We start from the raw sequence: 13,192 nt of genomic DNA on the forward strand, positions 1-13,192 counted from the left end.
AAAACCCCTTGTTGAAGAGAGCAAAGAGAAACAAATGGTTGTGTTGTAAACTTGAACATGAGCCCTCTTCAGCAGATTACGCTATTACAGACTTTATAGACTTCTGCTAATTTATATAAACTCGTGAGTTGTGGAAGGATAAGGATCAGATGCTCATACCACTTTTCAGACTCAGATTTCAGTCTCTACCTCTTTCGTAGCTTTAGATGTAAACCCAGAACATTTACTGACTGGACCAGTAATTTCTGGCATAATCAGACACAACTGAAACTTGCAAAGTCCATTCACCTGCCAATCTGACAACACACTCTAAAATGTGCACAAGTCTCTTCAACAAATAAACTGACACCAGACTGTAAGTAGGTTTATTTTTGGTGTAAAGTTTGACTTCTAACAATGGGTGTCAATAGCAAAATATTTGAAACCACTCTCCAGTAGTCATTTATTGAACAACATCATTTGGCAAGTTTGCTTAAAATTCAGGAATGTAAATGTACAAATGATTATGGAAATTTTGTTTAAAGGGCTTATATCATGAAAGATCTTGTTTTTTTAGCTTAAAGTGAATTATAATGTAAATTCCTTGCAAAAAAAAAACAACCCCAAAGCAGTGTTTTGATCCATTCATGCATTTCTGAGCATTCCTCAAACCTGCGCTGAGAGCATCAGCCCCTCATAAAAACAAGTAAGTTCTCACAATGTGTAACAAAGTGGGTAACAGCCCCATCCAGGAAGACTCTTCGCTGCCAGCACCGCCCCCAGGCTAACACACACACCCACTTTCTCTGCAGAACCAGTGGTGATCGACAAAAATGATTTTGTTTTATATGCACAATATGCACATCCATCTTTGTAAAACTTCAGATGTTTGTTTTTGTGAAAGAAACACAGACACGCCGCCAAAGCCGGCTCTAGGTTGACGTCATGAAATGGGCGGCACACACAAGGAGCAAAAGGCGATGCCTCAGAGATATTAGTCATACTTCCAGGTAGGAAAATGAGCTGCAAAAATAACTCACATTTCATAAGACATCTTTCTTTCGTGTTCCAAAGGTAATATATTATCATAAATATGGATGTAGTTTGCTGTGAATTGTATTAGAAAAGCATGACATGGACTCATGGACCGAAATGCGGTGCCTCAGAAATCGAGTAGTCTTACTTCCGGGTAGGAAAATGAGCTGTGAAAATAACTCATACTTCATTTAAAAAATCTCTCTTTAGTGGGCCAAAGGTAATATATTATCATATACATGGATATTTACTATAAAAGGTTTAGTAATAGTTTGGTATAGGGCCTTTAAGTTCGTATTTCAAAGTTAAGAAAGAAAAAGCTACTCAAAAAGTACAAGAAAGTCTTTTTTCCTTTCTAACATAAATTTCTCACAGTTATTTCTGACGGTATGTTCCTCAAAGACATCAGGCATTTAAGGTTAAAAATATTTCAGAGCAGTAAAAATCCCTTATTGAGGACTAAAGTTGTCGTCACACCTGCCACAGTGTTGTTTAGCTTGAGTAATGGAGAGATCAGAGAGCATTTGTCATTCATGATGTGGCCTTTTTACTTTATTGAATCTCTCATAAATGTGCTGCACACGGATCCTTGGTGTCATTAGGTTTAAGGGAGTTTTTAGGGTCAACTATTACATGGTTTATAGAATTCATAAAGCGGAAAAATAACTACCAATAAGAGATTTGCAAGCCAACATTACAGCACACATGAACCTGGCCTCTGCTGAGCCCCGTCGACTTGATCATTCTACTAACTGGGTCTTTTTATTGGATGAGCCATGAGGGATTTGTAGATCTTTGTGTCTTCACATCAAGGCATGGAATATGTACACTTACAAGGCTTTAGTGCCGTTTATGTGCCGTTTTTTTTTTTTTTTTTTTTGCCTAGTGAGATAAAGTCACATGATTGAGAGCAAAAATCTGAATTTTTTTTCTTGTTCAGCATGATTGGTGCGTAGGGATTATCAGTGCTGATGTTCCTGTGCTATTTAGTGTTCATGTTTCTGACTTTGAACCCTTTTCTCCATTATTGCTACAAGACAACCAAATCTTCAACAGTTCTAGCCGTTAACTATTTACAATCATTTTTTTAATTCCCACATGTATCTGCACCCTTTAAAGAGATTGTCTGAAAACACACAAAAATTGTTTAGAGAATCTTTCTTCGTCTGTCTCTGTTTACTTTGGTTCCCAGTTAAAGTTTTATTTATTTATTTAAACTTCACATATTTTATTCTTTTAAAAATCCATCAAAGAAAAAAAATATTACCACGGCCCATTTTAATTGGTCTCTAAGGAACAGGTTAGCAGGTCCATTGAAATAATTAATATTTTTTTACTCAATAAAGTATTAGAATATTGTGAGGCATTTTTTTTAGCCGTAACAGGATTTAAAGACGGAATAAGCTGCCATTGAACTTGTGATGTTCCTCTTTTTTGCAGCCCACTGAGCACTTTTGAAGCCCCTGACATTGGGCAACTTCACAAAGAGAGAAACGCTTTCCTTTTCTTTCTCATCCTTTTCCGTTTCCTTGGTCTTCATGGGGTAAACGCACACAGGAGGGGAGGATGCATTGGATAAAAAAAAAGGGGCCGACTGTTTTTTTGTTTTTTTCTTGTTTGTTATTTGTCCTTCCTGTTTAAAGAATTTTATCAACTTAGAAAAAAACTAAAATAACCTGCCACTGAAGGGTTCAAGTTTCTTTCGCAGCCATTCTATTCCGTTAAGTTAGACCTTCACCTTCACTGCTCTCTCCGACTCCATTAATGTTACTCCACCAAACTTTCCATTTTGGAGGTTCCAAAACTAAGGAGTCTATTTAAGAGGTGAGGGATGTCACTGAAAGTTAGTTGACAACTTTCTATTTAACATGTGATTAAATGTCCAAATAAGGGTGATTCGATTTCCATAAGTTCACTTCTTTTATCTTAAGTTTGCGACAAAACTGTTATTGATTAGCAAATCTGCACATCAACACCTCTTTTAGAAGATTTGTGTCATTGTGCCATGAAAGCCGTAAAAAATGTTCTTTTTATTTTAGGATAGAGTGCTTAAAAGTTTGGGATGACACATTTACAGACCTTGTTTGAGACTTTATCATATAAAAGAGGTGCTGCGAGGGAGGAGGGCAGCAGAGATGAAGACTACGCCGGCCGATTGGCTTCCTTGCTGAATGCTAAGGAATATTTCACAGCCATTTCCACTGGTTCCTCAATTGTTACCAAGAGAAGTTTGTGTCCCTGCATGGAGAAATGGCATCAGCAGACTAAAAAGTGGCCAGAAAAAAATACTGATGCGCTAAGGAAGATAATCGCAGGGAATAATTATCATCCGGATGAAGGAATGATGAAAAAAAACAGGCCTCTTCTGGAAGAAGATGACCTCTCGCATTTGTCTGATGAAGAAGGAAGCACAGGCTCCTGGTTTTAAGGCACAGAGAGACAGAGTGACACTCCTTATGTGCGTTATAAAGTACACTACAGTACTGTCTTATTGCTCTGAAAAAGAGAAAAACTCTTTATGTTGAGCAACATTCCAATGTTCTTTTCATAAATGTTTGAAAAAGCATCAGAACATTTTCAGAAGGGTTTTTGATGAGTAAGGATCGGTGATGGACATTCTTCGGCTGTGAGGGTGGTGGACGGAGGGTCCATATACACAGTTCCTGCTCATTTACAGGCGTCTCTGGTCCCCAACCCCCGCGAATATGGGGGGAATACTGTTAAGCCTTGGTTATAAATGCCCGTACAGGTAGATATGTGCTGTGAAAAATGGGCAAACCTGTACGTGGTAAGCAGGTGGCCCACACAAAATTTAAAGATCATAGATTGTGTGATGAGCCTGGACAGCAAAAATGTCCACCTACCTTTTTTTCATATTAGCATGCTACAGCAGACAGGTCGTAACAAACACTTTAACAACACATAAGGGTAAGTAATGGTGAAGTATGTGAGATGCAGGCGCGTTGTACAGGTTTTTCCTTTTTTTTAACCCTCTAAATCCTGGGCATTGCGCTAGGAGCCTGTCAGTGTTGTTCACATGATAAGTGTGCGCTTCTTTCTTGCAGCCTGACTGTTAGAATTTAGGGTATTAGACAAGCAGAGCCTTTGTGTGGGTATCCTACACGCAGCTGCACACCCCATGTATCCACCTTATGAACAACTAGAGTCTGGGGTAGGGGCTCCATACGGCAGCTTATCCCGTACGTCATAAGTATGTGCAACATACATTATCCTTACAAATACTTCACGATACACTTAGCACATTGACGACAATTCCATTGACAGAATGTCTATAATTCAAGACACACCTGCAATCAGCATAAGGTGTAATGACTCCTGCCAATGGTACTCTATGGGCCTGGACAACCCAAAACCTGCAGCACGCATACGGTGACCTATATGTGACTACTGCTTTACACAAATATTTCAAACTGCACATCCACTCATTGATCTGTCCAGAAAATGTCAGGAGTAAGTTTGCGGGGGCTTCTTGTTTCAGGGAAAGAGACATGGTCTCCATCACAGCTGTATCATTACATCTATAAATCCAAACATACACGTGTGTAGGTGATGCGTTTCCTTATGTAAGCAGAAGAGTGTCAAAATGAAAAAATAACAGAAATGATGTGTCCTTATAATCAGCCTAATGACAGGCCCACCCCTTGTTGGCAGCAGCAGCAGTCTTATAGGATTCTCTGTAAGTGACCAGAGCAGCAATTAGTCATTGCAGTGTAGAGACAGAAAGGTGCAACTGTAAAGCCTCTGACGCAGGGACTTCAGCTAAGCAAAATTCACAGTCGTGCAGACACACAGGCATCAGTTGCAAATCCCCTTTATTCCTTCATAAATCCCCACGGCTGCGCACATCCTGTCACAATGCCAGTGTGGGCATGTCAACACTCCCAGATCAAGCCTAGGGCAGACAGAGCTGTAATGGTGATGTGGACACCAGCCAGCCCCATTACAGACATAATCAAATTCGACTTAATTCAAGTGTGAGGCCACAGAGGCTTGGATGATAACACTGTCTGTCATTTTGAGGTTTTGTTTTGTTTTTTTACTTCTAGCTTCCTGCCATTATATATGCAAAAACAGGATACTGAGACTGCGTAGTCACTGAGATGCTTCCTTTTGGATATGCTAAAAGGGCTAAATGTTAAAAAGAGAAAAGGTTAAACAATATTGGAAAACTAGGATATCCGACATTGTCTGATCTGGAGCCTTCTTATCTCATTATCACAAGAACAGGCAGACGGCTGGATCCAAGTACAGCAGGTTTATTAGCTCAGCTAAAATTCCACAAAGATAAATCAGGGTCAGGTAGGCAGGGGTCCATGATAGGCAGGAAAGCATAAGAGAGACAGTGTGGTCAAAAATCCAGGCGAAAGTCGGGGCAGGCAGCAAGCAAGCACACAAACAGAGTCAGAAGACAGAAGATCAGGTCTAGCTTTAATGCTCAGTAATGAAGGCAGAGTGGCACAAACAATAACACTCATCTCAGCTCAGTGCAGTGTGTTAAGTATGCTGTGGTTGATTGATTGAATGAGAGTCAGGTGTACTAGAAGGAAGTGTGGCTAGAACTCTGGAGATGGTTCCCGCTGGTGACCAGAGGGGGAGACAGAGTTCTGACTTCTGACACATAATTACTGAGCAAATTACGAAACAGAAATCTTCTCAAAGAAAATCTAATTTAGCTGATGATTCGTTTGATATTTTATAGTTGTTGTTCAAAAATGTGTTTCACTGTTTAACCTAAAAACAATCTTACTTAAAAGTTCCATTTTTTATTTTGGGGATTTAAAATTTTATTTAATTTGTTTCAAACATGTTAACAATTACAATAGAATCAACATAATACAAATTTATAGATAATAGCAACAATAACAACTATATAGTAATACCATTGCAAAACATGTTTGAAGGAAGAAGGCAGAAACTTAGATTATTGAACTTGCCCCCCAAAAAACAATATTTGTAACATCAGGATATCTATGATACTCAAATAATTAAATACATTTCCTCAAATGGATTATTGCAACTTTGAATATGAGCCCATCAATATGGGAAAATTAGCTCTGCAATGGTTGGAGTGCACAGGATGCTGGACGTGCTGGAAAAGAGGCCACGGGGGAAACCATCGTGTTCTGTTTGCGGCACGTGGAGAACAGCAGATGAGGCTTCCCGCCGATTCTGCGTTGAAATCAATGTCACATGTAGCTTAACTTATTCAAATTAGCATTGAGTAAAATGTGAAGCCCCATCAAGCTCACACACACGTGCTTACAAATGATGCTCCTAAGGAGATATTGACAAAGAGTTTGTTCAATGTCCTATCATGTCCCAAAACATAGAACTGGTTAACAGATTAGAAAGATTATTTTAATAGCACATTAACCCACAAATTTCTATCTTTTTTTTTTTACTTTAACTGCTGCAAACAGAATTACCTTCAACTTTTAAATAAATTATTTTTATTGACTTCACTTTCAGGAAAAAATGGAAGCAAACTTGGAAAAAAGTGGCATTTTTCCCCCAAAGGCAACATTTAGTGTGGGCATAATGGATTACTATGCATTTATACAAGTATTTGAACCGTATGCCAGTGCTCATGACAGCTGATCTTTAGAAAAAAAAAAAATGTACAAAATATGTTAATGACCCACCCCAATGAAAAAGAATGTTTTTGGTGTTTTTAACAAGTTAAAAGAGTAGCATTTTTCCCATCATGGAGGACAAATATAAATTTAGGATTAAAACTGCGTTTCTGAGTATTTCTTTATTCAAATCCCTTTGGATCAGGAACAGATGAAAACAGGATTTAAAAAAAGCTCGGAACTATGACGCAGCTACTGCCATGGGTGGGCCAAAGTCCTGCTTGCTCAGCTCTAATTCTAAATCCATTACTTTCAGTCAAATAGCTCTGTACGTTTTCATTTCCTTGTCTAAGCTGCCATCTGGCTCTAAACTGTGCGGCTGGATTCCTCCGATATTGGTCTCCGTTTTTTGCTACGCTAATACTAGCTTGGGCTTGTGAGACGGATGTCGCCAGCAGGAGAGAGTGTAAACAAAGGCATGCTGGGAAATTAGCTAGGCTAACTTCTGCCAACAGTCCCAGCGACAACCCAGAAGCGAATTTCTACTGAGCTCCAGCCGATCTGCAGAAAGTATGTCTTAAAAACAACACAGGGTTTTTGATTTTAGTTAAAAATTGCATAATTATAATTAAAAGACCACTGAGAATGATTTTACTATCGAAATTAATTAATTAAAATAATTGTGCATTTTGTGGTACAAGCACCAAGTTTAATGTACCTTAGGATCTCTTCTTTCAGAAAAGCATGTTTGCCACAAGAAAATCCAAGTTTTTAAAATATATATATAATATTATTCTGTCTGTACCCCTTAAGTTTGCATTTTGTGCAGAAATAGCCCATATTGTTGAGACTGGGAAAAATAAACATTAAATATTTTTGTAACAATTGAGTGTTGGTCGCCATCTTTAATCATGGTCGCCATTTTAGGCTTTTTCTCATGGCTAATGTACTTTTCTGAAAGAGGGGATCCTAAGATACATTAATGCAAAATTTAGTGCTTGTGCCACAAAAGCCACAGTTTGTCTGAAATACCAACCTAACCGGCTATGCTAAAAATGGTTCAGTTCAGGACACATGAATGATACATGTATACCAAGAATGTGGATGAAACTTGTTGAAAACATTTTCTGCATTAGCTTTGACAGGATTTAAGGCTGTGTTTTACAGACTACTTCTGTGGTAAACTCAGAACCTGATAAACAGCTATCTAGCCATGCGCTTAATGTAGGCTACATAAAACTCAACCAAGCATAACAGTTGATAGTGCAGATGTTCTACCTTTTTAGGCAAACTCTCCCATGGTGCACAGAGGGAGCCGGGATCCTGATCGTTTCCATGTGGATGTGTCAAACAGTAGATGGGAGGCAGGGTAGGGGCGGTGGTGGGAGAAGCAAAACCAGACAGGACCAAGCGCAAGCCATTTAGTGGGTGCATTTTCATTAGCATGGAGCAGAGGCTGTTCGCTCTCCTTTGGGAATGAGCTGGGCTATCTGACATCCCTGACACAGTAAACAAACTGTGCCTCGCACCCCCCCTGCCTCGCACACACCACTGCACAGCAACGGCGAGCCCCGTGAAGACAAGTCTATTTTTGGAGCGCACTCAACTGAATCCAAACTTTTCTCATTAATTACTTTTATTGTTACACTTCTTCCAACATGCCCTCACGCTAAGTGCCTGCCGCTTGATTGAGGAGTTGTTTTAGCTCTACGTGGTACTCCGTCACCAGTTGTGGACTCTTCAATTACGGCCTTAAAAGTGTGAAGAAATTCTGCACCCACCAGTCGTCTTTTATCAAAATCATTCAAGTTCAGGGCATGACTAGTGAGATTGATAGAAAATTGAGCTGCTCCCTCATGCAGCAAAGACCAGAGCACCAACCCCCCACCCCCACCCCGCTACCACTCTTCCATCAGTCCAAATGTGCACAGATATAGACTATTGATAAATGCTTCTGAACTATTCTGAGACGGGAAATTTAAAGGCCTGAAATTTTGGCTTGTTCTTCTGTGGAGAATGGATAAATCTGGCTAAGTGCTGGACAGTGATACTCTCTGAGTTCTGAAGCAGTCATGTATTTCTCTGCATGGGGACACAAGGTGCCAATTCATCTCTAGACGTGTGTCTATTTCAGGTGATTGAGCTCTATAGCTTCCAGAAATGGCCTCTTAAATCAAAGTATATTTTGCAGTGTGAGAATTTTCAATACAATGGCAAGCAGGTTACTGTTTCATGGTGAAATAATGGTCTTTATTTTTGTTTAACCTTGCTTCAAGAGGGCCTTTAGAAGCCAAAAAGTGCAAAACTCTACACTGGGTTGGAGAGATCATGTGACCGTACTGGAAGTTCCCTTATTGACTGGGAAAATGTAATAATCTTGAATAATAATAATAATCTTATTTTGTTGCTTTCAGACTCCAGAGCTGGCGGAGCGCCACAAAAAATTGACCACGCTGTCATTGGAGGAGTGGTTGCCGTGGTGATGTTTGCAATCCTCTGTGCACTCATTGTTCTTGGTCGATACTTTGCCAGACACAAAGGTAAATCACAAGCTTTGCAATTACACTATCATGAAGAGATCAAAAAATTGTATGTACTTTTTTTTATTGCTAATAGATGGAAGAGGACTAAAAGTTATAAAGATTTGGGCTAATTAGTGCTTACTCTTTTGCAGGGACTTACTTTACTCATGAAGCCAAAGGTGCGGACGATGCCGCTGACGCAGACACGGCCATTATTAATGCAGAGGGGGGACACAACAACACAGACGAGAAGAAGGAGTACTATATCTGAAGTGGACAGGCCAGGAGAGACGGGTGGGGATGCTGCAGGTGGTGGTCATGGTGCTGTAGGAGTATTATGTCAAACTCTGATTGGTTACAAGACAGCGTGGGAGAAAGGATGGCAAGATTTAAAGAAAAGAGACGGGCAGAAAAAAAGGTGGAAAATAGGACTGGTACAGCCAAGGGATAAGAAGAGGTTGAGTCTCCTATCCGACCCTTCCTGGACCTCCGTGTCCTATACTGTACAGATTGATTATTTTACAGACAATTTTGTGCCTTGTTCTATTTCTTTTGTTTGTTTTATGGTCTTCTTTCAAAAGCTTGTTGGATTGATTTTTTTTTTTTCCGCCCCTTGTACTTCACTTGATCCCGTGTTGCTTTTGGCTTTTAAGGAGGAGATTATAAGGGTCTGGTGTTCATGTGAGCTGCTAGCTTTTAGCTTGTATGACCAGATCTGAGAAGTCAGCTCATCCATACATCTTTCCTGCAGCCTTCAGTAAATGAAACAGGAGTGTCAACACATTTCTTCATGTTGGGTCAGAAGTCCTTTGGTGCCTCCATCCACAGGGCGATTACTTTCATCCCCTTCGAATCAGGTTCACTGTACCAATTGCTTTTGTAAGCATCAGGCTAGAATGCTCATAATGTAGGGGCCATTATATTTATAAACTCACTGCACAAGTCTTATTTTTGTTTTTTCCTAATCTCTTACATTTACTCCCAGAATTCCACCAGCAGCAGTTTTTCTATCACCTCATGGCTGATGCAGTTTAGAGACCCCATTAAGACTGCTTTAAACTGTGCTGGCAGCATTTTAGAGGCAAATTGTTTCATCTACCCAAACGCATAGGTTTAGGTACATTCTTGTATTTCCATGACATCTAATTCCAAAACACCTTACACTATCAACACTTCACTTCCTATTCTTCATTCTTTCCGGTGTCATCCAAACAAAAAGAGCAAAGATAATGTACAAAAAAGGTACTTATTAAGAAAGTAATTAAAGGACGTTTTCCCCAGACAAAGGTTTAACAATCTATAAACTGTAAAATTTAGATTCTGTATGATCTTCACATAGTAGGTCACTCTGGTCAGTTTGCTTTGGCGTCTGGAAACAGAGAGGTGCTGCTGGGAGGCTTCTGAGGCACTGCAGCTCCTCTGGTGGAATCACAGATCCCAAAATGGTTATCTAAACAGAACTGGACCTGTCAGAGTCTGCAACAAATGTCAGCGTGGTGCAGGCTGTGTGTAAGATGTTGTTTAAGAAAATTAACCTTGGTTTTGTGAAATTACTCCAAAGCAAGAGCTCAGAAAAAAATTCAAATGATTGACGATAATCAGCAGCCCATAACTTGGCTACCTGAGATGTATGAATGCTTATTGTTTTTCTCTGTCAGTGGAATAAGGCTAGCTTTTCCCTTTACTTCCTGTTATTTTGTCACTAAAATATAGTATTAGGATGTAAGTTAGCATTAATTTAGAACTAGAATTCACTTTAACTTATTTAATATGTGAAAAGTTATCTGATTTTAATCCGTAATAATAAAAAGGGTAAACCCCATGGTGTCAATGTATGCATTAAACTTTATTGTTGCATTAAAAAGCCCCCAATTTTGACTGCTCATCTCCAGTGAATTGGCCTTTAGGGGTAGAACCTATGGATTATTTTTGTCACTTGTTTATCACTTTTAACTTTATGAGTGACATATCAGAGGGAATAAACATGTGTGAAATGTTCAATGTTTTACTTTCACTGTTGTGTATCATGTCTATGTAAATCCCCATTTTCTGTTTAAGAAAACAAATCTGCTGCCTCACAAAAAGAGGTCATCTTCTGGCTTAAAAACCCATGCCAAGCCATTGCCTGTACAGTTAAAAAAAATGAATGTCATATTTCATTGCTCTGTACAGATGTTTTATCTTTAGGTCAGTGTTGAATCTCGTAAGGTCACAGGCTCCTACAGCTTCTCAGAAATTTGTGCACAGCTTTACTCTAAGAACTTTTCTACTCCCATCTTGCAGCCTCAAACCTTCAGAGTAGTAGCCTTTTGTTAAAAAAAGAATAAAGATCTCTCTTTTTGTGTTTGGCAGTGTACACAGGTTTTATTCTGCTGTGACTCACAACTGTGGAAGCAAACATCGTTTGATAATTTATGAAGATGATTCAGTGCTGACCAAGGCGAAAGACGATTAGCAGATTAAAAACAAACAAGAAAAAAAAGGTTAACCACTGCCTTAAACTGATTTTTTGAGACCCATCTTCACAAAAGAAAAGACTGAAGGACTTATTTTAGTGCCTTCCTTTTCTGATATTGAGGTATTTAACAATTCTGGTGCCCACACTTATCTTGTCGGATCGTGATCTTGAAGGACAAATCCCTTCTAACTGTGTACACTCTCCATAGGCATGCATCCCATTCAAAATCTACAGAATTTACAAATAATAGAATAAATTCAATGCTTGGAAATAAAAGAAAGCTTTCCATGTTTACCAGCGTGACAGCTTCAGACGAATAGAACACCTTATGCCAATATGTTGAACGTAGAAAGTTCAATTTTGCCAGAATGACTTCGTCAACTTTGCTGACTCACTCAGTGAAATCTTAAAAGCATTTATGGAAAGGCATAAATTATATTAGAATATAGATAAAAATGAAAATGCTTTCGGGATCACAGCAATGCGGTGTCATGGGAACAGTTCTGTGCAAGACATGTTTTTTCTGGAAGGTGTTCGTGTTTTTCAATGGACAGACATTTACAGACGGCCCAGGCATCATTATGATAACTAATTTTTTTAAGCATCATATCTAGTATGTTGTTGTTTTTTCACTTTCTCAGGTTCATGAGTGTTTAATGGTTGTTTTTCTGCATCTCAGGTAGAATGCAAATTCCAGGCCCCAAGTATATTCCAGTAGTTCAAGAGCTGTTGACAATGTTAGGTAATCACAAGGTGTACATGTTTTACTGAGTTGTACATGTTACTGTGTTCTGAATATGGTGCACTGTTACAATAAATGTTAAATATTATTTTGCATAGACCTAGTTCTCAAAGACGACTAGATTTGCTAAGCAGACAACAATGATGTACAGTCAGTGTTACCCAAATCACAATGATGTTCATGAGACTTCTTCTTCCACTGTAACACTTTGCTCATACAGTATCTGTTAATTAGTAATTATAGGATGTGACGACAGATAGTCAATCAAGTATCACGCATAAGTCTCCAGAAACGATGGTGGTTGTATTTACTGTGACGCAGTTTTATGAATGATCTGTAACGTCTTGGATATTTGGGTGAAACTCATTTTTAACACCTGGGAGGAAGGAAGGGTTTGGGGCAAGAAGGTATGGAGTGCAGATTGTTTTTTTTTGACGCCCCCTATTAAAAAAAATTGCTTTTCTTGATAAATCTGAAACTTCTCTATGTTTCCAGGTGACATTTTTCCTTTGTGTAGTGAAGAGGATGTTTCTCATATGACCATGCATATTTTGTATTGGTTCACACAAACATTTTTACAAAAGGAAAAAAAAATCTGAAGAGTACTTGTCTTAATAAAAAGATTTCAATGTCAAAGTCATGTGCGGTTGTCATTTTATTGGTATGAATAGTTTTATTGGGTTTACTTTAATAAATTTAACAATTCCGCCAAAATGAGTGGATTGAGATAGAAGCAACGCCACTCCAGTTATCTTTTGATCTATTTTCAAAGCGTTCAAAGTGTTTTTTTAATAATGATTATGTTATTTTTTAGATCCAATAGAAAAAAACGTGTGTCATTTTCTAGGACATAGGCCTTAAT

At 38.8% G+C, this 13,192-nt stretch overlaps 1 protein-coding gene across 3 annotated transcripts in view; it reads left to right on the top strand.

The window, feature by feature from the left end:
* LOC101167886 (cell adhesion molecule 1) overlaps positions 1 to 12,969 on the top strand; it is a 196,512-nt gene extending 183,543 nt beyond the window's left edge. For all 3 annotated transcript variants that reach the window (XM_011482434.3, XM_011482431.3, XM_011482432.3), the window contains 2 exons: positions 9,023 to 9,148; positions 9,283 to 12,969. In XM_011482434.3, the coding sequence (XP_011480736.1) occupies positions 9,023 to 9,148; positions 9,283 to 9,401 (245 nt within the window). In that variant the 3' untranslated portion in view covers positions 9,402 to 12,969. The remainder of the gene's footprint in view (positions 1 to 9,022; positions 9,149 to 9,282) is intronic.
* Positions 12,970 to 13,192: the final 223 nt, after the last annotated feature.

The sequence above is a fragment of the Oryzias latipes genome, chromosome 13 (assembly GCF_002234675.1).
Source record: "Oryzias latipes chromosome 13, ASM223467v1".
Lineage (NCBI taxonomy): Eukaryota > Metazoa > Chordata > Actinopteri > Beloniformes > Adrianichthyidae > Oryzias > Oryzias latipes.